Source organism: Phaenicophaeus curvirostris, chromosome 3 (assembly GCF_032191515.1).
Source record: "Phaenicophaeus curvirostris isolate KB17595 chromosome 3, BPBGC_Pcur_1.0, whole genome shotgun sequence".
Taxonomy (NCBI): Eukaryota; Metazoa; Chordata; class Aves; order Cuculiformes; family Cuculidae; genus Phaenicophaeus; species Phaenicophaeus curvirostris.
This window is the reverse complement of record NC_091394.1, coordinates 63490598-63516962: the sequence shown is the minus strand read 5'-3', so window position 1 is coordinate 63516962 and position 26365 is coordinate 63490598. Positions and strand designations below refer to the sequence as shown.

The 26365-nt window shown below is 42.3% G+C and overlaps 1 protein-coding gene across 3 annotated transcripts in view; it reads left to right on the top strand.

The window, feature by feature from the left end:
* The window catches only part of CPA6 (carboxypeptidase A6), an 87182-nt gene extending 61673 nt beyond the window's left edge, over nt 1-25509 (top strand). For all 3 annotated transcript variants that reach the window (XM_069854209.1, XM_069854210.1, XM_069854211.1), the window contains 5 exons: nt 7427-7537; nt 7771-7861; nt 17159-17361; nt 22749-22833; nt 24395-25509. In XM_069854209.1, coding sequence (XP_069710310.1) covers nt 7427-7537; nt 7771-7861; nt 17159-17361; nt 22749-22833; nt 24395-24582 — 678 coding nt within the window. In that variant the 3' untranslated portion in view covers nt 24583-25509. The remainder of the gene's footprint in view (nt 1-7426; nt 7538-7770; nt 7862-17158; nt 17362-22748; nt 22834-24394) is intronic.
* The last annotated feature ends 856 nt before the right edge of the window (nt 25510-26365 follow it).

The following is a 26365-nucleotide window of genomic DNA, read 5'->3' as shown; positions in this document are numbered from 1 at the left end:
ATCTCAATTATATGAGTTTCAAGACTACCCAAGATGATGGATTTGTGCTTCATCATGCACCTAGGGAGCAGACAGACAACCTCAGAAAAAGAGGCTAAAGTCTGGGGGCAGGGTTTTATTAGTTTGGTTTGGTTTTTTTAGTGCTGACATTGGTATAGATTGCTGCCAAACCCAGGCTTGAATCCCATCCTTTCAGTCCATAATAATGAGCTAAGAGAGACTCACAGATGTCCAGGTTGCAAAATGGCAACATCTGCCTCCATCATTCTAAGTTTGAGACTGATTTATGAGTCACCTTTTGGGATGCATATGGGACACATGCTGCCAATTGGCTGATCTTTGGGCTTGTGGACCAGGCCCTAGAGATCACTCTTTACCAGGAATTTTACAGGGTTCAAGACCTCAGATTCTTCCTCAGGAATTTTTATGAAGTGCTTGACTGTAAAGACAGGATACTTATTATAACAGCACATACACGTGTACAGAACTGAATAAGGACAACTGTGCGATCAAATGCAGGTCCAAGCAGGAGACCTAGACAGTGTCAGTGTTAGGAAGGGTTGGCTCTTCTGTGCTGTGCAGTCCATGTGGTCAGAAGGCCATAACCTGTAAGTATTCCTACTTCAAGATCTTTTGAAAGCCCATATAATGCTTATATTCATTCTGCAAAATTCCATACTCCGTGTCCTGATGGACAAAGCATCTGCAATATGCTGCATCAACGGTCAGAGCAGCACTCAGTCATTCATTTCAGTGCTGAAGTCCACACTGTCAGGAAAACATCTTAACATGCTGGATCATTTCTGGGTTTTGCTGAGCTCCGTCAAAACTGATATTCCTTTGGGAGTCAAGAAATGTGTTTACCCTTGCTTTGTGTAACTACTGAAGTCTCGAATACTGTCTGACTATGAATTCAGATACCATTTTTTCACCCATTTCAGAAATAGTCTGATCTTGGAAGTGTATAAGATAGTTATGTGAAGCAATGCACTAAAATTCATCAAAAATTATACACTTGACCTATCGCTTGTCAGCAGTCTTAAGTCTTTTGAACAGGTAGGGCTGAAATGCCAGGTTCCCACAATCCAGGATTTGAGACTAATGTTAATTCAGAGGATGCTCATTACACTTGTATTTAGTTATACTTTGAGACAATGTAGTTAGCTCACTCCCATGATGAAAATCCTCGAAATTTAAACATTTGAAAAGTATGAGACATACTGGATCAATGGGCTGAGGCCAACTGTGTGACGTTCAACAAGGCTCAATGTCAGGTCCTGTAGTTGAGTCACAATAACCTCATGCAACAAAACAGACTTGAGGAAGAAAGGCTGGAAAGCTGCCTAGCAGAAAAGGACCTAGGCGTGCTGATTAACAGCCAGCTGAATATGAGCTAGCAGTGTGCCCAGGTGGCCAAGAAGGCCAAGATCATCCTGACTTGGTTCGGAAACAGTGTGGCCAGCAGGAGTAGGGAAGCGATAGTGCCCCTGTACTTGGTACTGAGGAGGCTGCTTCTTGAATCCTGTGTTCAGTTCTGGGCCCCTCGCTGCAAGAAGGATGTTGAGGCTCTGGAGCGAGTCCAGAGAAGGGCAACGAAGCTGGTGAAGGGTCTAGAGCACAAGTCTTATGAGGAGTGGCTGAAAGAACTGGAGTTGTTTAGCCTGGAGAAGAGAAGACTGAAGGGAGACGTTATTGCTCTTTACCACTACCTGAAAGGAAGTTGTAGCAAATGGGTGCTGGTCTCTTTTCCCAAGCAGCAAGTGATAGGATGATAGGATGAGAGGAAATTGCCTCAAGTTGCATCAGGGGAGGTTTAGATTGGATTTTAGGAGAAATATCTTTACTGCAAGCATGCTGAAGCATTTGAACAGGCTGTCCAGGGAAGTGGTGGAGTCATCATCCCTCGAGGTATTTAAAAGATGTGTGGATGTGTTAAATAGGGACATGGTAGTGGTGTACTTTGCAGTGTTAGGTTAAGGATTGGGCTTGATTATCTTAAAAGTCTTTTCTAACCAAAATGATTCTATGATTATATGATATGCTTTACATCTCCATTTTCTGGAGTTCTCCAGTCAGAAGCTTTGAGCCATACAGGAAATAAAGCAAGGGTCTCTCCCTGTAAGTCATACATTTATGCCACTCCTCTTCTCAGGGACAGATATGCCACTGCTCTTAACATATCTTTGAGCGCTGGCTTTCAGAAACCTGAAGAGCTTTTGAAATAATTTGAAATATTCTGAAGTGAATCAGAAGAATGCAAGGCCAAAACAAATATGGTACTTGTATTTTTTTCTTTTCACCCTTTAGCTGGATATGTTCCTTCTTTCCAAGGTTTGTTCCCTTCACCTAAAGCTATTCATCTGATGGTGGTTTGACTTGAATTTATTTTTGCCCTTAAAACCATTGTATCTTCTTGCTCTATGAAATCTTTCTATCCACATTTTCCTCCTGTTCATCAGCCTTTAATTCACCCTTTCTTTAGGAAGACCAGAAGCTTCTCAGGGCTGCATCTTGGCCCCCTGCACTCTCCTTCACAGCTGCCAGGGACTATAGCACCATGACGACTGGGCTTTTTTCACCTAGGAGTACTAGTCACCTGGTGACTGATCTCTCCACAGACTCTGCAGTTCTTTCAGTAGATGGTATACAATCATTGAAGCTTTATTTTTATTGTTTGCCAGACTCTAGTCTCCCCAACTGTCTTTTTAGCTGCCTAACCTCAGAAAAGAATTGACTTCTCTGAGTGCTCCCTATATATCCATTATCAGGAGGAAAAATCCATCTGTTCATCCTGCAGCATCTATATTTGAAACACTCAGCCTTACTTATCTTTAGCTAGCTCATTCTTCTCTGCCAGGAGCCTCTGCCTGAAATGCTATTTGTTTTTTCTCCATCAGAGAGATCACCTCTTCACTCAGCACTTCATTCATCAGCCTTTCAACAGCAAGAGGCGCTGGCACAAATACAGAATCTGTTTTTATCCTCATAAAATTTTTTGTCCTCCAAATGGTGTTCCTGCCATTTGAAGTTTCTGTGTGGTAATCACACCTAACTGTATGTGGTTGCTGCTTCTGCTTGACATCCACCCTCTGCTCCACAGCTGGTTCTGTTCCAAATAAGTTCAGTTATTTTGGCAGCCACTTCACTCCGAGTGCCTGCATCTCTCCAGAACAATCTTGCTACTGAAAACAGAGGTTACTAATATGCCTAATTTCTGAGGGGAAGGGAAATAAAGTAGCAGTGAACACTATCAACAAGAGTGTTCCAAAATGGGCCCTGACTTGTGGTGATTTTTTTTTTGTAATAAATAAAATCTAAGCCAATGCCAAAAAAAGACTGGAGTGCAGTACCATGGTATCACCACAACGAGGCATGTGATGCATTGTTTTAAAAGCAGCTGTGGCAGACCATTTTTATACTGTGCAGCGTTTATTTCTCTTTTGGTCGATGGTGGATTTTCACAGGTTCTGTTCAATAGTAAGACAGTTCAGAGAAGGTGCTTTCCTTTGCTGTAACATTTTCAGCATGAGAAAAAAGAGTTTAAATGGTTTCCAGTTTTTCTCTTCCAAAACAAAATGAGTACTTTCTTGTGCACTTTCAACTACTCAGCTGCATCCTCCTGCTTACGTATGACCTTTAAGAAGGTAAAAATTGCTTCCATTTTGCATGCAGCTATTACTTTTTCACAATGTGAATACATCTTGAGAAAACAAAGGTAACCCTGCAGCTGTGTTGTGCCTGTAGTAGGAATTCTTCAATGACACTTGCTATGCAAACTCCTATATAAGTATTAATCACCATGACATTCAAATTCTACCCTGTGAAGGCTTTTAAGCTGTTGAGTATGTTCTTCTTCAAGTCACGAAGAGAATTCACATTGTTGCTCCAATGTATTACTTGCCGTAGGGAAGACATTCTGGTTTATATTGCAGTGGTTCACTCCTGATGATGATGCTGAGTAATTAGGGCCTCAGTAAAATTACTGATACGCAGGAGCATCATTAAGCATGAGAAAGGACTGTGAAAGAAAATTCTGTGCGGACAATTTAGTCATCCTAGAAATGGAATTACAAGCAATTATTTGCATCATAATTATTTAACTGTGTCCCAAAAATTTAATTAAATGGGGTATTCAAGCAAGTTCTGTTGTATTGCCCTCAATAGGTACTACCCTGGACCAACATAACTAGGACCTAAAATTAAAGAATTACATTTTTCTGTGGTAGACATCTCAGGGGGTCTCCACCAGCTTGGTGGGCTTTATTTTCACACAATTACTAGTAGAGAAATTCATGTTGTGTCTTTCAGGGTATTCACAGTGTTTCAGAATAACTCAGGCCTTTCTTTTCCCTTTTAGGCAGCCTTGGCTTATTTGGGACTTGTGGGGTGCTTTTATGTACTGCCTCACAGTGGAACCATGAAATTGTGTTTCTTTGTTTCCACTTAGATCTGTGTAACTCTATCCAACTTCTTCCCCACCAGATCCTGCATTTGCTTGAGTAGGCCCAGCCTTCCATAAGCTTCCTGGAACTGCTGTTTGTGTCTCTAATATGTCAGTCGTGCCACCATCCCTCTGCATCTTCTCTGCTTCAGCGTCTTCTCCATTTGCATCCTTAAGTACCAGCTTAAGCAAGCCTTTGGGATTCTGCAGGTCCTTCTTTTCAGACTCTTTCTATGGGGTCTCTGAGTGTTGCAGAATAGTTGCAGCACACTGTCATCGTTCTCAACTGTTTCTGGCTTCCTTTTGTGGGAAAGGATCCTAAAGAGGAAGGAAAATTTTGCTTGGCCTTGAAAATTTGACTCTGTCTTAAGCCATTTGTTTTTAGATACTCAGTTGTATCTCAGCTTTAAGAATGGGCTTACCATTCTGATTGTGATTAGAGTTTCAAAGAAGGACACTAGCAGTAAAAGGGAAAATGAAGATAAAAATACGTATTGCTTCCAAGTACAGGGGCACAGCTAACTAGTAGCTTGACAACTGATTCAGTAGCAGTGAAGGCCTGCATGGCAGATCATAGTGTCATCCTGCTGAAGTGTAGCTATACATGTTCTGTTACCATCAGAAAGGGTGCTTTAACTGATATCTTAATAATTACATGGAAGAGTTAGTCCTGTTTTGTTGGAAGCAGTTTTAAGTGATTTCTGTAAGAACAGCAGTAGAGTTCATTCCCTGCAAAAATAGTAACTATTTAATTCAGTGTGATCATTTAATTCAAAAACAGAAGCAACAAAAGCTGATTGTTACCTTAAATTTGATAATATTTAATTGTGGGTAAGTAAATGGTTGTTAAACTCAACTGCAATGTAAGAGTTTCTGTCAATCCTGTCTACTTGCTTTGTCTTTCTCAGCCAATCCCCTTATTTTATAAAAAGCCCCACTGCATCCTAAATCCATTTTAAACTTCTGCCTTTTATTGCCTTGGTAGTTTCCAATAAAGCTCTTTTGTTCACTTCATTCCCCAAATTAAATTTCCTATGGACCAGATCCTCAGCCAGCTTAAGCTGGTGAAGCTCTATCAACAACCACCACTCTGGTGATCCAGCTGATCGAACTCCCTCCTATTAATCATTGCTCCTATTCCCCATCCCCCAGGCAGATTGCTTACATGGTGTTGACAGGGTTCCTGTATCATCTGTTCATTCACTAATAATGCTATTCAGCATTTATTGGGCCAGTCTGGCTCTCTGCACATTCAGCAGCAAAGCTGCAATTGATTACATGATGAGGAAGCATAATCAAGCCATATAAAGTCACATTGCTTTGTAATCTGCGAGCTCTGTGCAAACTACAATGCAGTTAATTCACTAATGATTTCTATTTGTCTTGCTTGTGTCATAGTGAAGAGAAAATGTTTCAACACTGCCATGTGGAGGGGAGGGTTTTTCATGATTGTTATTCAGAGGATACAAGTCACATCCCAACAGGCAAGTTGTGGGCTATGCTCTAGTAATGACACACTTTAGGTGAGGCATGTGCCAAAGACCTCCCTGTTAAGAGAGGTGAGATTATACAGTCTGTGTAATCTGCCTGATTACGTACTATCAAATAAAGTGACCAGATAAAAATGGTATGAAGGACAAAATACTTTCAGCGGAAAGAATTAATATGATATCACTTGTGCTGCTTTGGATCCACAAGTGAGGCTGAAGGACCTGCAAGTACAGGGCACTGCTGGGAGGGAAGCTGAGGGTGAGGAGAAAGCACTGCATGGCAGAGCGGTGGTAAATGAACAGCTTAGAAAAAGCACTTAGAAATTTCACTAAGTCCTCAACAAAGAAAAAAACAATGTTCAGACTCCTACATGAGTAAATTTCAGCCCCCAACATGTCCAGTCATATGAGTATTTCTTACAGGTATTCCACAGAAAGTATCCATTGGTTCCTGTGGTAGCTTCAATAATGCAAACAGCTACATGGTTAGGAGCCCAGAAATATCGGATTACATCTTGCTGTTTCCAGTCATTTGTCGATTGCAAAATCTTTTAGCTTAGTTTATTTCAGAGGCAATGTTTCCCTTTGTCCCCTCCTAACATGTTACCTCCTGAATCTGGAGGGCAGGAATACTGCAGAGTAGAAGGCTGTAATCACAGCACCAGAAGGAGAGGAACCAGCCTCAGGCATCTCTCTGAACCCAGCATCAGTGTGACATGCTTTCCGCCTGCCAGGTGAAGCACTTGATTCTTTGCCTTACAGCATTAGGACTTAAACTTTGAAGGATGAAAGTTTGATGCCCAGCTATGACAAGGGGCAATTTTTGCTACAGTACTTGGAGTCCAAGCTTCCTGAAACTGGTAAAGGAGTCTGCCCGTCTGGTACTGGCAGATTGAACTGCTGAGGACCCTCTGGCTTTCTGCATTTTTCTAAGGTGCAGAATGGAAAATAAATACTTTCCCTACCTAGATTTCCTCTACTAACCTTTATACTTGAGCTTCTTAAAAAGCAGAGGGCTTTCTAAATCATAAAGGAATAAGCTGCCTGTATTGATGATTGTGCATATAGTGATTTACCACAAAAGCTTTAAGACATGCTCTGACTTCACCAAATCATCACCTGGTGGAAGAAAACAGCACTCTGTTGTCTCACAGGAGCAAAACTTTTTTTCTTCAAATAAGAATCTATTCCACTGACTCTCAGGTCCTTCATCGAAAAACACTTTGTATGCATTTGCTTCCCCTGTAATGGGAGCTGAATTTTCTTGCCTAGCAAAACTCACTGAGAAGCAGAGAGAATAGAAAATAGGGTCTTCTGAACAACTTTATCACATGTTGAGATGCTGTCCTTAATCAGATTTACAGGAAGACATCAACCTTTCAAGTACAAGTGTCAGTGGTTCCAAAGGCCATGTGACTGTCTTAGCTTGTCACAATACTTAATCAGAAAGCTATTTTTGTTATGGAAACTACTTTCTCTGGCTTTTCTGGTTTAGGCTCTTCAGACACACCAAACCGACCCTGCCATGAGGAAGATGCTAACTCAGCTGTATTTCTATATCATGCCTGTGTTTAATGTGGATGGATATCATTTTAGCTGGACAAATGTAAGTATCAGCAGTATTACTCAAAAAATTGCTCAGACAGGAAAGATTGAATAATTGTTACATCATTCAAAGGCAACTTTCAGTATAATGTGGTCCATCACTTCACAGCATGCAAAATGGAAGGAAACTACTCCAGTTAGAATATAATACTGAGGTTGGTTTGTTGTGTGTACAAATAGATTTTTGCCAAATTTAGTGATATTGGTATCTAACTATTTTATAACTTATGCTAGGATCGATTTTGGAGAAAAACAAGATCAAAGAATACAAGGTTCCGGTGTCATGGTGTTGATGCTAATCGCAACTGGAAAGTGAAATGGTGTGGTAAGTCTGGAGATAATTTGGTCCGCTAGTTCAGATTACTCTGTATTTAATTATCCAAGAGAGTAAGTAGGTTAGGTCGCATCCATTGTGAAGTGTTCTTGTTTCCATAGTTAAAGTTGAAGCTACTTTCCCATAAAGCCACAAGCCAGGGCTCAAATCTTCCTTCTAGCTTATAAAAAAACAAAAGTCCTGAACTTTGAAAAGACATATCATAAGTAAAAAGTTTCCATGACAAGTGTGGCAAAAGTGAAAAAAAAAGGCATATTCAGCTGTTCTGTGTTTCTGCAGTCGTGTAAATAATTTGAAGCACAGCATTGAGCCTGGCCCATCAGATTTCAGTATTTACCTGCTTAGAGCTCTAGGAAACATTTCAAACTTCATTTTATTTAATTCATCGTTTCTGTGAAATGGCTTTAACTTTGGAAATGCCGAACTTGCTTTGTCTGCCTCACAGAGAAATGTCTGAGAATATTTTAAGTCCATTATTATTAGTGATTTAATAAAGAAAGAAGGTTCTTCTAAATGCATGGAGATCCAATTTTAAACTCCCAGCACCTCTGTAAATACTTTCATAAAAATTGACCTAAATTTTGCATAGAGAGTGCAGCAGTAATGAAATACTAGCTGAAGATTTGGAATGCATCCACTGAAGAAAAAATGGTATTTTATTACATCTTAGAGGAAGACAGCACAGCTCACACAGGAGTAAGCACTACTGGTGCAGCAGAAAGTAATAGAACTTTGTTGTGAAAATACCTTCTGCTGACCTGCTCTGCCATCTTGAGCAACTTTCTTCATCTCTCTGTGCAGCTATTTTCTCTTCCAGTATTTGTCCACCTTCCTTATTTACATTAGAAACTTGTACAGACAGAAATCATGTTTGCATAGCACTAATGCAACAGCTCACCCTTCAGCCCATCCCTCTTCCACTGGAAGTCTGTATGTTTCACCAGTACTCCAATTGCTTGCTGAAGGAGTAAGCACTGTACAGTCTGGCTTGTAGCAACTGGAATCTTTAAGTACATTTTTGAGAACTGTACAGATAAAACTGAGTGTAAGTAACCTGCCTAAAGCGATTGCAAATGAGGTGAGAGTGAACAGCAACATACATTCAATACAGTGTGGACTTTCAGAGTATGCTTCCAATTTTTTTCTTCTCTGCTCACAGTAAGGAGAGAACTGACACAAAAGCAGTTGCAGAGACCCTGTGTTAGCTGAGAATCCCTTCACTGCAGAACCTAGTCCCAGGACTGCTGTTGTGACCTTTAAGGCAATTTTATACTGCAAAAGTAATGCAAGAATGAACTAAAGTTCATCACTGCTACCATCTTTTCCTCAAGTGTTTCAGTCACAAATGTCTGTCTAGAAAGCTGCCTGGAGGAGAGGGACCTGGGGGTGTTGTTTGACAGCCGACTGAACATGAGCCAGCAGTGTGCCCAGGTGGCCAAGAAGGCCAATGGCATCTTGGCTTATATCAGAAATGGTGAGACCAGCAGGTCCAGGGAGGTTATTCTCCCTCTGTACTCGGCACTGGTGAGACCGCTCCTTGAATCCTGTGTTCAGTCCTGGGCCCCTCACCACAAGAAGGATGTTGAGGCTCTGGAGTGAGTCCAGAGAAGAGCAACAAAGCTGGTGAGGGGGCTGGAGAATAAGTCTTACGAGCTAAGAGAGCTGGGGTTGTTTAGCCTGGAGAAGATGAGGCTGAGGGGAGACCTCATTGCTCTCTACAACTACCTGAAAGGAGGTTGTAGAGAGGAGGGTGCTGGCCTCTTCTCCCAAGTGACAGGGGACAGGACAAGAGGGAATGGCCTCAAGCTCCACCAGGGGAGATTTAGGCTGGACATTAGGAAAAAATTCTTCACAGAAAGGGTCGTTGGGCACTGGAACAGGCTGCCCAGGGAGGTGGTTGAGTCACCTTCCCTGGAGGTGTTTAAGGCACGGGTGGACGAGGTGCTAAGGGTCATGGTTTAGTGTTTGATAGGAATGGTTGGACTCGATGATCCGGTGGGTCTCTTCCAACCTGGTTATTCTATGATTCTATGATTCTGAATGCAGATATTGTGGGGACAGGAATTTACTGTTCAGAAGATAGCCACCAACACAGTTGGAATGAACAGTTCTCTTGAAAAGTATTCAGAGCCACGTTAAAGTTACCTATCAGTGCAATATTAATATTCATACAGTGCATTTTCTTTCTAGTCCTAATTATTGTTTCTTGGGTTCAAATTGCTTTGCTCCTCTGTCTTCTTACTCCCCAGCCTCTGTATTAAAGGACACTTATTTTACCCAGTCCTGAAAATGTTTCCTTAGTTTTCAGTTAAAAAACTTTTTACTAGAATGATTGAAATGATAGCAATACACACACAGCATTGTGTGTTGTAATCCATTACTCATGGCATTTCTCCCCTGCACTGAACATTAAAGACAGGTCCCCACCTCGAGTTCAGAAACTAAAAATGAATTGAAGGCTAACTCGTCATCCCACCAAGCACATGTTCTGCTTCCCACATCAGACCCCAAACTCCATCTGATTCTCTATTTTGCCAGAGAATAAAGAGCTCTTTCATTAACTGGGCTGACTGGAGCTCAGAAGATCTTCACCCAGCACCCCATGTTCTCATTAATCTAACATTAAATGAGGCAAAGAAGGATCTGGACCATATCACACTTTTAGGCTTGTATAATCATGGTGTGTTTAACATTTAATACTGCATATGCTTGTGAAAACCTTTTAATTCAGGCCAGTCATGCTTACACGTTGTAGACAAGGCTTGAACTTCACTGCGGGGCTTCCAGGCAGGTGTGTTGTGGCAGAATCCAGCCCCAGCAAAGCCACTGCAGTGAGATAGTTGGTAAAGATAACACCACATCCCTCCTGCTTTCCTCTTCGCTTTCAATGTAGAACTTTGAAGTAGCTTTATGATGTTGCATCTGTATTATCCAGAGACAGAGAAAAGGGCCGTATCACCAATTGTGGCAGATTTCACTTTGCAGCACCCTGTTTCTAAAATAGTGCTCAGAAATTGCACATGGATCCAGGCGAATACTGACTGCAAGATCTCTGGGTAGAAATGCTCCTTGCAACATATATTTCTGTGCTCCTTGAAATATATATTTCTGTGCAATAACTAGCATAATGGTTTAATGTTCACAAAATAAATAACAATGTTAAAGCCAATAATGAGGTGCTTCCTTATAACTAAATCATGTCATAGGACAAAAGCTGTTAAAAGGGTTGGATTTGAAGCCCACAAGACGGCAGCAATGGGTGTTGAAATTTCCAATGCATTCCAATTTCCAGTGCATCCTGTTGCTTACTGACAACAGTACCCCATACTGGCAGAAGAAGTGGCTGCAAGGAACTTTGAGAATTGTGCTCCAGTTCATCCATTCTCCATATCTTGCTTCTATACCAAAGCATTAGTTTTATCAGTTCCTGCACACATTTCCTTTATGCATTTGATTTTGTGATGGATATTGGAGGATACTTGTCCTTCCCTGCTATGCTACCAGGTACATAAATAGGGCAGCATGGTAACATTTTATGCAATTCCATTTTCTTCTCATGACTGTAACTCAGAAATTTCACAGGAGTGTATACTTACTCTACCATTTTTTTTCCTTCCTGTGTTACTTTTAAAGAACTTTTAGTATCAAAATTGAGGATACCCTTACATTGATGGAGGAGTTAAGGGAGGAGGTAAAGAGGCTGAGGACCATGAGGGAGTGTGAGAGGGAGATAGACCAGTGGAGTAGTGCCCTCTCACTAACTCAGCAGCCTGCTGGAGCTGGTGTGTCCAAACACCATCCACCTGCAGACTGCAAGGTTGGGTGAACAAGAGATGGGGAATGGCAGCAAGTTCCTGCCAGACGAAGGAAACCTGCTCCCCTCACCCAGACAACCAAACCCCAGATCCCCCTGGTGAGCAATTACCAGGTGCTGCAGGTGGAATCCAACCCTGAGGATGAGGATGATGGCTCCCACAGCCTAGAATCCTTCCCTAGGCTACACCATCCTCAGAAAAAGATAAAACCTCCTCCATTAAGAAGAAGAGGAGGGTGATTGTTGTAGGGGACTCCCTCCTAAAAGGAATGGAGGGACCCATTTGCAGACCGGACCCGCTCCACAGAGAGGTCTGCTGCTTACCGGGGGCATCAGTGAAGGAGGTAGCTAGAAAACTTCCTCCCCTGGTCCACGAGACAGACTACTATCCTCTGATAGTAGTCCAAACTGGCAACGACGGCCTAGCAAACAAAAAGGCCAAAACCATCAAGAATGGCTTCAGAGCCATTGGGAGAATGATGGAGGGCTCTGGGGCACAAGTAGTATTCTGCTCCATCCCAAGGCTAAATAGAGAGGAGCTGGAAGTCAGGAAGAAGAATTCGATTAATGCCTGGCTCTGAGCCTAGTGCGAGGAGAGGGGCTTTGGCTTCTTTGATCATGGGGTGGCTCACGCACCCCCAGGCTTTCTTGCTAAGGATGGGACACGTGTGTCTCCTAGGGGGGATAAAGCCCTTGCTAAAAACCTAGCTAAGCTCATAAATCGAGCTTTAAACTAGATGTGAAGGGGGAGGGGGTTGAGACCAGGCTAGACAGGAACGAGCCTGGACGTGCGGCAATGGTGATTGGGAGAGGGTATGCTGGTGAGGACCACCAGTACATCACCACACAAAAAGTGGAGGAGAACACACCTGGGGGTGCTAAGGGAGATATGGGCACTCTGGAGCTAGCTACTTCAGTTACCAGGCAATTGGGAATGAACTCTGTTCCCTCTAAGAGGGCTGAAGGCTCGGCAGCTCAGCTGAAGTGCATTTACACCAATGCACGCAGCATGGGGAATAAGAAGGAAAAGCTGGAAGCTGTCGTAGGGCAAGGAGCCTATGATGTTGTTGCCATCACGGAAAGGTGGTGGGATGACTCATATAACTGGAGTGCAGCTATGGTGGGGTACAAACTCTTCAGGCGGGATAGGAAAGGTAGGAGAGGAGGCAGGGTATCCCTCTTTGTAAGGGAGGACTTGGACACCATTGAGATGGATTGTGGTGATGAGGAGATTGAGTGCCTGTGAGTTAAAATCAGAGGAGTCCACAAGAAGGTAGATTTTGTGATGGGAGTCTGTTACAGACCACCCAGCCAAGGAGAAGCAGCTGATGAGCTCTTCTATAAACAGCTGGGGTTAATCTCTAGATCAATGCCTCTTGTTCTTGTGGGAGACTTCAATCTTCCTGATATCTGCTGGAAGTACAATAGAGCAGAAAGGAAGCAGTCTAGGAGGCTCCTGGAGTGCATGGAAGACAACTTCCTTGCACAGCTGGTGAATGAACCAACAAGGAAGTGTGCCCTCCTAGACCTGCTGTTTGTGAACAGAGAAGGCCTTGTGGGGGATGTGGCAGTAGGAGGATGCCTAGGACAAAGTGATCATGAGATGATAGGGTTTTCTGTTCTAGGTGAAGTGAAGAGGGTGGTTAGCAGGACAGTAGCATTAAATTTCCAGAGGGCAGACTTTGAACTCTTCAGAAGGCTGGTTGGCAAAGTCTCATGGGAGACAGTACTTAAGGGCAAGGGAGCCCATGAGGGCTGGGAGCTCTTCAAAAAGGAAATCCTAGCAGCTCAGGAGAAAGCCATCCCCATGTTCCAGAAAAAAAGCCGGCAGGGGATAAAACAGCTTGGTTGAACAGAGAGATCTTGAGTGATATCAAGAAGAAGAGAAATGTTTATGGGCTCTGGAAAAAGGGACAGGCCTCTTGGGTGGACTACAGGAGGGAAGTGAGATTGTGTAGAGAAAAAATCAGAAGGGCTAAGGCTCAACTAGAAATCAGATTGGCAAAGCCTGTGAAAGACAACACAAAATCTTTCTATAAATATATAAATAATAAAAGGAGGACTAGGGAGACCATACAGTCCCTATTGGACGCAGAAGGAACAACAGTGACAGGGGACGAGGAAAAGGCTGAGGTACTTAATGCCTTCTTTGCCTCAGTCTTTAATTGTAAAGAAAGTTGTTCCATCTGTATACAAACCCAGGAGCTAGAGGAGCAAAATGAGGCTCCCTTGATCCAAGAGTAGTTGATCACAGCGTTGCTAGCCCGACTAGACACCCACAAGTCTATGGGGCCAGATGGGATTCATCCAAGGATATTGAAGGAGCTGGCAGATGTGATGGCAAAACCCCTTTCCATCATCTTCCAACAGTCCTGGAAGACTGGGGAAGTTCCACTGGACTGGAGGCTGGCTGATGTTGTGCCCATCAACAAGAAGGGTCGCAGAGAGGACCCAGGGAACTACAGGCCTGTCAGTCTGACCTCAGTGCCAGGGAAAGTCATGGAGCAGGTGATCTTGAGTGCTATCATGAAGCACATGCAAGAGAAACAGGTGATCAGGCCCAGTCAACACAGGTTCATGAAAGGCAGGTCTTGCCAAACTAACTTGATCGCCTTCTATGACCAAGTGACTCGGCTGCTGGATGAGGGAAAGGCTGTGGATGTGGTCTTCCTGGACTTCAGTAAAGCCTTTGACACAGTTTCTCACAGCATTCTGCTTCGGAAACTGTCAGCCTCTGGGCTGGACAGGCGCACACTCTCCTGGGTGGAAAAGTGGTTGGATGGCCGGGCCCAGAGAGTGGTGGGAAATGGTGTGAAATCCAGCTGGAGGCCAGTGACAAGTGGGGTTCCCCAGGGCTCAGTGCTGGGTCCAGCCCTGTTCAATGTCTTTGTCAATGACCTTAGCAAGTTTGCAGATGACACTAAACTGGGTGGAAGTGTGGATCTGCTGGAGGGTCGGGAGGCTCTGCAAAGGGATCTGAACAGGTTGGACTGCTGGGCAGAGTCCAGTGGCATGAGGTTTAACAAGGCCAAATGCCGGGTCCTGCACTTGGGGCACAACAACCCTATGCAGTGTTACAGACTAGGAGAAGTCTGTCTAGAAAGCTGCCTGGAGGAGAGGGACCTGGGTGTGTTGGTTGACAGCCGACTAAATATGAGCCAGCAGTGTGCCCAGGTGACCAAGAAGGCCAATGGCATCTTGGCTTGTATCAGAAACGGTGTGACCAGCAGGTCCAGGGAGGTTATTCTCCCTCTGCACTCGACACTGGTGAGACCGCTCCTCGAATCTTGTGTTTAGTTCTGGGCCCCTCACCACAAGAAGGATGATCCGGTGGGTCTCTTCCAACCTGGTTATTCTGTGATTCTGTGATGTTGAGGCTCTGGAGCGAGCCCAGAGAAGAGCAACAAAGCTGGTGAAAGGGCTGGAGAACAGGCCTTACGAGGAGCGGCTGAGAGAGCTGGGGGTATTTAGCCTGGAGAAGAGGAGGCTGAGGGGAGACCTCATTGCTCTCTACAACTACCTGAAAGGAGGTTATAGAGAGGAGGGTGCTGGCCTCTTCTCCCAAGTGACAGGGGACAGGACAAGAGGGAATGGCCTCAAGCTCTGCCAGGGAAGATTTAGGCTGGACATTAGGAAAAACTTCTTCACAGAAAGGGTCACTGGGCACTGGAACAGGCTGCCCAGGGAGGTGGTTGATTCACCTTCCCTGGAGGTGTTTAAGGCACGGGTGGACGAGGTGCTAAGGGGCATGGTTTAGTGTTTGATAGGAATGGTTGGACTCGATGATCCGGTGGGTCTCTTCCAACCTGGTTATTCTATGATCCTATGATTATCCAAGGCCACTGTGGAAAGTTTCTTTTTACTACCAACCAGCTTCAGTTAAGGAAAAGCATTAACTACAGCAAGTGGCTCACAACAGTAAGCTGGACAGTTTAGAGAGTCTTCTCTTCACTAAAAGTCACTAAACTGAGTCTTGCTTTACTACTGGGTCATTTTACTGTTAGCTTGTAGGAGTCTGATGTTTATTAACAGCGATGTCTACTTTCGTGATTCAGTGTACAGCACTGTTACAGGAGATGAAGTATCCATAAAAAAAAAGCACAGGCTCCAGAGGCTCTGTTAAATAGCTGCCCTTTAGCTATATTATCTAAGAAGACATCGAGGCAGAGTGCTCTTGGGATCTGGATGACTTGGTGGCCATCTGTTCTGCAAGGAGGAGACCATCTGCCCTACGTATAACTCTTCCATATCCACTGCAATCTAAGCACTAATACTTTTTGAAATCCCCACCTGTGGCCATTGCATGGTAGCTTCAGTTTTCATGTTACAAATGAAGCTGCAGCATGAAATCTTGGCATTAGGTTGATTGCATAACCTTGTTTTAGGTTGTATTATTATGCCTTCTCACACACTGCTCTTTTCTTATCGTTTGAAGGTGGCAGTACCTACTATACAAAGGAAAGCTAATAAAACACTGCTTTTCTAAGTCCCTGATGACACCACGGAATGTGGCAAACAAACTATTTTATTCTGTGGGTCAGTGTAAAACATATGGCATTTTAAAATCACGGTGGATAAAAGAGCAGCATGAGTTTGCATAAATATTGTTCTTTTAGTCCCAGGCCCTAAGCTGTAAATGAGACCATGGCTTAGATCCAGAATTGCTGAATGATAAAGGAGCCACTGCCACATCTCCTTTTCTGAGTTTCATCTTTCAGTACCTCATGGGATATTGCATGCAGCCTATACTTCTGTAGTTTACTGCCACCTAAGCAGGTTGACGTGGTGAAAGGAATCCTCACAACTGAACCTCTGCCCCAAACTTGAGGTTAAAATAAGCCGTGTGCGAAGAGAGATGATTTCTATTCTAGCTAACTGAGCAACCATCCAATGCAGCTTGTCATGTTTTTTCCCATGAGGTTTGCAAGAGTGAAAATAGGCAGTAGTCATGGACAGTTCTCATGTTTTAAACCAGTCGCTAAGATAATGCCTGTTGAGGTTAACTACCTACCACTGTAACCATCACTGTAGTAGCTAATAGGTTAAAATGCTCTTAAAGGCTAGATTTCTCTAGGCAGTGACTAGTGGAAAGTACAGCACTTATTTCAAGCAGACCAACTGAGACCTTTCAATAGCTTTAATACTGGAATGCTGTCATGAAATGTGCCACTTACATGGAAAGCCAGGAAAGGAAATACAATGAAGTCAGGCTCTTCTTTTTCTGTTAGGTTAAAAATATGTCCTCTGGGAAGAACTGCATGTAACTGGCCGATTGGCAACTCAGTGTGTCTCCTACATGATCAAGCAGATTGCTGTACTGAGGTCCCAGTGGCTCTTGCCTATCAGCCACAAGAAAGCAATTTTTGTATTGGTTTTCAAACTTCTGCACACAGGCCCACGCAGACTGAGCCAGAAATTGATTCTTAGAAATTCTCCGTCATCACTAACCATCAAATTTCTCTTTCAATTTCTAGATGAAGGTGCTTCATTTCATCCATGTGATGACACCTACTGTGGTCCTTTTCCAGAGTCTGAGCCTGAAGTAAAGGCTGTTGCTCATTTTCTTCGTAAGCATCGGAAGCAAATCAAAGCTTATTTGTCCTTCCATGCATATGCACAGATGCTGCTGTACCCTTACTCTTACAAATATGCAACTATTCCAAACTTCAGCTGTGTGGTAAGTACATTAAAACTTGGGAGAGTATGCTTCTCTATATAATAGTTTTTTGGTAGGTTTTGTTTTGAGAGGAGGCTTGTTTCTTCAGTACTTTGCACGTATTTAATATTGAGCAGTATTTATTCTGGATCTGCTTGTAATCTCATTTCTGGTTATATAACCTTCACTCAAAGTGAGTCAGCAGTAATTTGATTAAAATGGTCTAGTGCCTTCCACCCGTCAGTCCCTTTAAATTACTTTGTAGGATAAATCCCTGGGTTTTAATTAAAGTTATTATAATTTTATTTAATTAACTCTAATGGGAATTATGTAGTTAAGTCCTTGGGCATCTAGCTGAAATGCTGTTGTTTCATGCTTAGAACTTTAACACTAGAAGTACAGAGAAGATCATCTTCCATTTTATGTACAAAGTGAAGTTGAAGTGGTTTATATTTATCAGTTAGAGGAGAAATCTCATAGAATTCACCAAAAGTAAAGCTTCTATTGCTGTATGTATCGTCCTGTTCATACACAGTGGTTTCATCCCTTTAAGACAAGCAGTTAAGTAACATAGAATCATGTAATCACCAGGTTGGAAGAGACCCACCGGATCATCGAGTCCAACCATTCCCACCAATCTCTAAACCATGCCCCTCAGTACCTCATCCACCCGCACCTTAAACACCTCCAGGGAAGGCGAGTCAACCACATCCCTGGGCAGACCGTTGCATTGCCTAATGATCCTTTAAGCGAAAAATTTTTTCCTTATGTCGAGCCTGAACCTCCCCTGGTGGAGTTTGAGGCCATTCCCTCTTGTCCTGTCCCCCATCACTTGGGAGAAGAGGCCAGCTCCCTCCTCTCCACAACCTCCCTTCAGTTAGTTGTAGAGAGCAATGAGGTCTCCCCTCAGCCTCCTCTTCTCCAGGCTAAACAACCCCAGCTCTCTTAGTCGTTCCTCGTAAGACTTGTTCTCCAGCCCCCTCACCAGCTTTGTTGCTCTTCTCTGGACTCGCACCAGAGCCTCAACATCCTTCTTGTGGTGAGGGGCCCAGAACTGAACACAGTATTCAAGGTGCGGCCTATCAGGTGTTTTGGAGTATTTGTCTATTAGAAGAATGAATTAATAAGAATAAAGTTTTTGATGCAAGTCTATTGATTTACAAATATTTCCATTTCGTGTATACCATGCTCATCCAAATGTAGAGCTGTTCCCTCTGCTCACAGTGTGAGGTCTGTTTTTACCCAGCCTTCTGTACATAAAAGCCTCCCTATGGCTTAACTGTGGCTTAACTTGACTTTCTGTTTGCTCCTGCTCACAGACACACATTGTGCCAACCCCTAGCAAGCTTCTTTCTTTCATCTTCAGTCCCCTGTAAAATTACATTGTCTATATATCTACCATTTTGGCCTTGAAGGTTGCAGTGACATTTAACTTACTAGTTTAATCTAGTTTACTCCAAAAGGAGCTTAACTGCACCTTAGATTTATTCTGTGCAGAATGAATCATGTTATTAGTCCCTGGAGTTTCGCTGAAGTTTGACTCAACTCCCCTCTCAGGAGGCAGAGCAGCCAGCACTCCACAAACTGAACTCTCTTTGTGGGTTTATTTCTGTTAAGACACTTAATTTCAGCAGCTACTAAAAAATTCTTCTGTCTGATGTCATTCTTGGGAAACAGAGCAAATTAGACATTAACTAAGCGGCTAGAGGAACCAAAAATATGAGACTTATGGGGACTGGTCACTCAACCTTGCATTTAATGTGAACAAATCTATTGGGCTTTTTTTTTATTTTATCTTCACCTCTCTCTTTTGGGTCATGGGAAAGAGAAAGAAGAGCTCTCAGAGTGAATTGGTGGCTGTAACCTACTGAAACACACAGACTGGGAATTTAAAACCACAGGATCTCGTTCCTTTGAAGACCAGCAGGTGCAAGCATAGTTTTTTTAAGAACAGACAAGACAGCAAAAGTTAAAGACATGGTGTTAGGAAGAATGAGCATCAGCTCTGCAAGAAGATGCCTGTTGGTTATCTTGATGAAAATACCCAGAGAACCTAAGGCAATAGCAGGAAATTAATTGTAAGGAAAAGGAGCCTCTTAGAGTTCTCACACATACCAGTTAGTTTTTAGTATATATTGTTCTTGTTGCTCAAGGGCTATTTCTGTCCTGAGACAGGGAGTAGCTGCCCCTCAGCAGACACACTCTACCTTCCCATTCACAGCTTTTAGACCAAATGAACCCAGGTTTGGATGAGCAGTAGGTGTTCCCCAGGCCTGTGAGGTCTTGGATCAGGCTTCTCATCAGAGGGAGTGGAGCACAGACCTAAAGAGACAGACACTGTTGTGAAAACAGCCCTGGACAAATATTTTGCCAGTATTTGGACTTTGTACATCTTTCTGTTGCAGTGGTTCAAAAAGAACAGGGAGGCTGGAATAAGAAACTGAAGTAATTTCCTGTTATTTAGAAAGCTCATAATGGGAATCATAGTAAAAATGAATGGAATACTGTTGCTTATTTATTTGTGTTTTTTAATATTTGCCTACAGGCAAGGACTCCATCACTTCGTGGCTCTGAAATGAATAGTCTTTAATATTTGAGGTGTCTAAAATGGTGACATAGGGTGAGGTTTCAAATTCTCCAGTTCTCTTGGAGAATTACAGTGAGCTACAAGGCATCAGGTCTCTATTTCCTGCTGCATATGGAATGAGCTTTGTTGGTCTACACGAACTGTGTACATTGAACAACTCTAAGACCCCATGTGCGTAGCAGATAAATAAAAATTAGTGCTAACAGGGGGCCACAATTAATTCTGGGCAGAAGAAAGGATGTTTCTTCCTGGGTCATATCATTCTAGTGAGCTGTCAGTCACCATTTCGATTAAAGTGTTCAATTATTCAGAGTTGCTTTGAAACTGGAGAGCTGTGTACAGATCACAATATGCATATTCCGTTCTAATTTAGGCACAGCTCTCTTATTAACCATCTCCTGAAATCTGTTCTTTTAAGTTACTTAAAATGAAAGCGCCCCTTTAGATTGAAAAAAACAGCAGAAACATACATCCACCTTAATAGTTTTAAATTTCACTGGCTTTTCATCCCTTTTCTTCCTGTACTGTCTTTTACTTTAGTGATTGCAGTGAACTTACTGAGTTTGTGTATGTCTTTGTAAAAATCTGGTAATTTCTTGTGAAGCTTTCTCCTTGAGGAAGTTCAAAGACGGCTTGCCTGGATATAGTCAGGATCCAGCTTGCAGGGTATGATGCAGTTGAAAACTGTCTCCTTCTTTGGGCACGTAACTCCAACAGCGGAGGCAAGCATCACCCCTCAAGACTGAGAGCATTAAGCACCGGGTCACTCCCAGCCTGGCCTTCAGACAGTTGCTGACTCTGCACAGAAGCCAGTGGTGTTGCACTGTTTTTAAACAGGCATTGCCAAACCATTTCTTCAGGAATATTTCAACAGGGCTTGCTTCTGTTGTCGTATTGCGGTACAAGGAGTAACTCATGCACTGGGAGTCTTCTCCTTTGTGGCTGTGTTCTCCTTTCCATGGCACATTTACCGAGACGTTGCTCTCCACCTATCTCAGCTCACTCAGCTGAGCCCTGCCTCCCGCTTCCTTGGTGTCAGGCCTGTTGCCAGGCCATCTCAGGTCCACACCGCAGCCCTGGGGTGGTAATTGCTGGGCACAGCTGCTTGCCAGATTTCTGTTGAACAGCTGGCCGTGGTGCTTGGGGCTGCAGTGTTTTCTGGTGCCTCTCAGACAACAGCCCCAGGCTGCAGCTGGAGCACCCCCACCCCCAGAACCCTGCGAGGCTCCACTGCCACCTCACCGCACTCGTGGGTCCAACACCTCCAACCCTGTCATGGGTCTTGTGCTTCATGACTCACAGAAGTTGAGGCATTTGTGAAAGGAGGAAGAGTCCCAAGTGACCATGCTGCCCTCTCCCTCAGGCATCCTCCCACCTCCTCATCTTTGGTGCTGGGGTGAGTCAGATGTTACCCCTCAGATGGGCTGGTGGCCACATCCCAGCCCAGCCGCATTGACTTCAGTGGAGCCTCCACACACACTTTTGTGGAAGTGGCAAGAGGAAGAGGAGGGGCAAGCTGAAGATCAGAATCAGTGGCACTGTCATGCCTGTGCTGAGAAACAAACAAAAAATCTAGTTATGCCTAATGAATTTTTATAATGGAGTAAAAAAGTGCTCTTCCATTTGTTAAGAGCAGTACTCAGTGTAACCTAAAGTCTCCAAGGTCCTACTTGCTGGGCCAGTAAGTGAAAATGAATTTGTTTTTTTTTTCTGGAATGATGTTTTAAAGCAGTGTTCTCTGGATTCTCTGCTTGGGCAGGTGAAGACCCACAGCAGGAATGCCTGCACGGGTCTGTCCAAGGACTAAGCCAGAATCCTGGTTCCTGATGACAGCAAATAGAGAAATTCTTCCCCAGTGCGTTCGTCTAGTGCCTGATGAATAACAATGTAGTGATCAAGTTCATGAGGACTGAAGACTTTGTAACCTACAGCTCTTCAGTTCAAGGAAATAAAATAACTAAAACAACAATTTCAGCTTTATCCAGCGGTTCAAAGTCCAGGAGTTTCTAGCTCCAAAGATGTTCATTTCCTGCTCTATATTGTGAGATGTCTCTGTGCTTTCCAAGATATTCCAGCCTTCACTATACATTCTCCAGGATCTTTGGGATCATAATATTCCTTTTTCTTTTGAATAAATGCATCCTTTCCTTGTGTTTGGATGCTCTATCCATGTGTGACCCTCTGAATTCGACATGGGACAGGCCTTCTGCACCCAGTTTCACAGGATGCCATGAGTATCCTTAAAAGACTGCATCCATATGGCTGTTGAAATGTAGGTGCTGATTTTCCCCATACAGTACTGAAATCACGTTTCTGCCATAGTGGAAATAGTTCTCCAATCCCACATCATCTGGCCCCAGAGAAAGCACCATGAGATCAATTCTCCTTCACAAACTCTGCAAGGATGAGGTTTAGTGGACTGGGAAGTGGGTCCGCAGATACTGGCACAAAATGCATGCATGGCTTTTAAACTGCATTAAAAAAAAGAGATTATTTCATCTCATGGTCTCACATGTTGCCTAAATTTGTTGTTTCACTAAATTGGTATATATACCTATAATTACAAATATTAATGGTTGATCATTCATGGTGCAGTGAGGTTTTTATGCTGTGAAAATCAAGTTTTTCAGGGAATTAGAGAATTGGTGTCAGTAAAAATAAATAATGAATTTATCCTTTAAAATAATTTTAGATTAGCTGCCATGGACTTACAGAACACAGCATTTTGCCGGAAGACAATCATCCATAGCTCAGGTTGCAATCTTATTACAGGATTTAATTCAAAGTCTAATTTATATATTTGTTTTTCTCCCCCTCACAGGAATCAGCAGCCTATAATGCTGTTAATGCCCTTGAGTCAGCCTATGGTATAAGATACAGATACGGTCCTGCATCTAGCACTTTGTGTAAGTTTTCCTCTGGCACAGGTTTGTGACTTTGACCTACCTATAATAAGCAGGAGATTACCTTTATTACAACAAAGAAAGCAAACAGTGTTTGAAATGCACTTTGTTCCAGTTGTGGATGGTGTGGAAAGCAGAAAATTATGTTTTGTAAGGGATTCAGTCGGTGGATGGCAGTAAGATTAACTCAATTGATGCAATAAAAGAGATTAAAATGCAATGCATTTAAGATGTGAAAGCCAGGAACATATTAAAAAAAAAAGAAAGATAAAATCTTAAAAAGCATATCTTTATCACAGAGCCTAAATGGACCACTAAGTTATAAAATATTTGGATGGAAATAATTCAAAGTAGGTTTCATTTTTCACCATCCTTTTGTCTCTCCTTCTGTGCAATTGTGATAAATTCAGCTATTCATAGAGCTCATTCTGAAATTTAGGGTGATGTCTTTAAATGTTATGTTTCAAATGTCTTTGTGTCTAAATGTTAATAAATTAATACATTATTTGGACATCTTCCATTTTTCAGAGAATGATTTCAGATTTTTCCCTATAATAAAATATCTTTTAATGTATGCCTTTTAAATATGTGACAACATTTGTCAGGCAAGCTCTCCATGTAGGCAGGTAAGAGAAATTCAATAGGTTTCAACAAGACACTGTTTTTAAAACTGAGACTATGAAGACTGAGAGCTCTCAGTAATGGTAACAGACATTGAAAAAGTGAGAAGCTTAATAAATTGCAAGATTTTTCACAAGTAACCTTCTGCCTCTCTTCTGCTGTGTTGCTGTGTTTTGGCTAGAGCTTCACTTTATTGTGGATCTCCATCTCACAGCACGGTCATCAACTTGTTCTCATTACGGTGCAGTCAGTCACTATGTCAAAGGAAAAACAGTATAAATTAATGCCAGAATCGCACAAAAGACAGCAGGGCACATGAGAGATGGGGCTTTATATAATTATAAGTGTCTTGGGTAATCAGCATGTGGAGATAACGAAAGCAAAAGACGCACACTTCCTTGGGAAGTTTTGTTAATATTAGACACCACCTAGGCAAACACCCTCATGCTGTAAGGAAATAGTGAGAAAACAAAACAGAAATAAAGATAAAGGAATTTTAAAAGGAGTTTGAAAAGAAATTTGTAGATTACTTTATCAGCTTTTTCCCTTTTCCTTGCAAAAGAATTGCCTAGAAACCCCAAGTTAAACCCAGGAACATGCAGAGCTTCAATCCAGCTGGGAGATCTTTGTGGAAGCAAAGCTTTAGACTGCTCTTGCCTGCAGACAAGAACAGTTTGAGGCTTTATTCTGAATGTTCTCTTTTATTAAAGTTTCACTTTACACAAAAAAGTAGTTATTATTTTTTTTCTTGTGAAAATCAAGAGTCTAATCCTGTGTTATGCTGAGTGGCCATGGCCTTCTTTGAAGGTTGTTCAGGCTCAAGGCAAGCAACAGCTGGAGATGCAAGTATATTCACTGAGCCCTGAACACAAAATGCCACAAGAACCCTCTGGTGCTTTTAGCATGACCGGTTCTAAAATTTTCTCTGGATTCCCTCTTTCAGATGTGAGTTCTGGTAGCTCTATGGACTGGGCCTATAAAAACGGCATCCCCTACGCGTTTGCATTCGAGCTGCGGGACACTGGCCATTTTGGATTTTTACTTCCTGAGACACTGATCAAACCAACCTGCACAGAGACCATGCTTGCAGTTAAAAATATAACTCTTCATCTGCTGAAGAAATGTCATTGAGAGCTATTTCAAGGAGCTAGGAGTGAGCATTTTACTCCCAATGCTGATGCCTTTCGGTGTGTTCAGTTGCCATTTTAAGCTTGGCCACTTCAAAACTATAGAAGCTAATGGGAAATCTGTTTCTACCAGATTTACTGGGTAGAAAATGAAAAAAATCATTTTATATCTGCTCTACAAAAGTCCATAAAGTTGATATACTATCTTAGTTACCAGTTTGGTGTAAAATAGTCTGTTCTTTTTGCAATAAAGCTTTGATTCTGCAGCTTTGGTGGGGCAGGTCCAGGTCCACATACAGGTGCCTGAAATAAAACTCCACTTCCACACAATCTGTGGCCTTACTCCTTCCCCTAACAGGAAGATCTGCCTTAACTGAGTCTCTCAAGCCAAGGGATAAAGTTTACATTCATGTACATGTACTCTCTGACTCAACACAGGCCCGTGTCTATAGCAGTAGATGGCATAAAGCTGCAGCTGGCGGTGCTGCAAACTGCAATGTGGCTTCCTTCTGCATGTATACGTACCTTTGTATATGCACTTTTGTGATTTTCCTGTCATGTAATGCAAGAATTTGACTCAAGGTTTCCTTTAACTGTTCAGAGAAACCTACTTTCAAATGTATATATTGGGGTAGACTCAAAATCAACATACAGCCTTTGAAAATGTGACTTTCCTAGAGGTGTGTAAAAGTTGTAATGAAATATCATTGAGATATAAAATACTCTGCTTTACGGAGAGACAAAGCAGCTTGCCAGGACTTGGAACTTGGAAGCTGGCAGCCAACAGATGCATCTGGGTTCTGCTGTAGTCAGTGTCTGTTCATTCCCACCAGCCAAGGATCTAGCCTTAAACTGTAATTAGTTGATGTTTTATTTATTGGTATTCTTGCAGTGAGCTCTGTAGCTCTATGGCTATGTTCTTGGAAGTCATATTTTTGCATGTTTTAAAGAAATTAATAATAACTCTTAAGTGAGTTGGAGGTGAAAAGCAGCAGCTTTACAGTTGAAATGCAGTAAATAAGTACCATGTTTGAAAGAATAATGATGAAAGCACAGAGGATACAACGACTTGTTGAGGGGGTTGGGGTACTTCCAAAGTAGTATTTTTTGATCTTACTATATCTGCAAAAGCATATATTTTACTTTATTAATTTTGAGTTTAATCTTATGCCATAACATGTTAAATAAACCATATTTGTTAATAAAATAATCAGAGGCTTTTGAAGTATTCTTCCTATTTCATTTATTTGTTAAGCTTTTGTTCAAGGATGTGACACTTTTACCTAGCTGTAAAACACTACTGACACCATGGTCGCAATATTTTAAAAAAACTACGTCCTCTCTAAATGTGTTTGCATTTAGCAAATAGGCAACCTCTATGACACTAGGGAGCACTGTATTTAATTAAGTATATCATTGTTCTCAGGACTGCAAAAGGCAGTCAGTGGGCAAAGGCGACAGAATTGCATTCTATTTGTTTGATATTTTATTAATAAAAAGTATTTATTTTAAACAAGCTTTCTGAAAGCTTGTTCAGATTTGATTAGTTCAGACTTGTTCGAGTAATGTAAGTTTCTGCTCTAGTTTAATAAAATTCTAGGAGACAGAAGCTCTCAAAATAGCTATCCACTAGTCATTTAAAATTGCTTATGACCATAATCACTTAAGGTTTTGAAGGCAGCAATAACATCTTTTGCTATGCAAATATTCTTGACAAACTGTCTTGAAAGTGGTGTAAATTAAATATTATCACCAGTTGTTGTGCGTTATTCTGGATTTAGGTGACA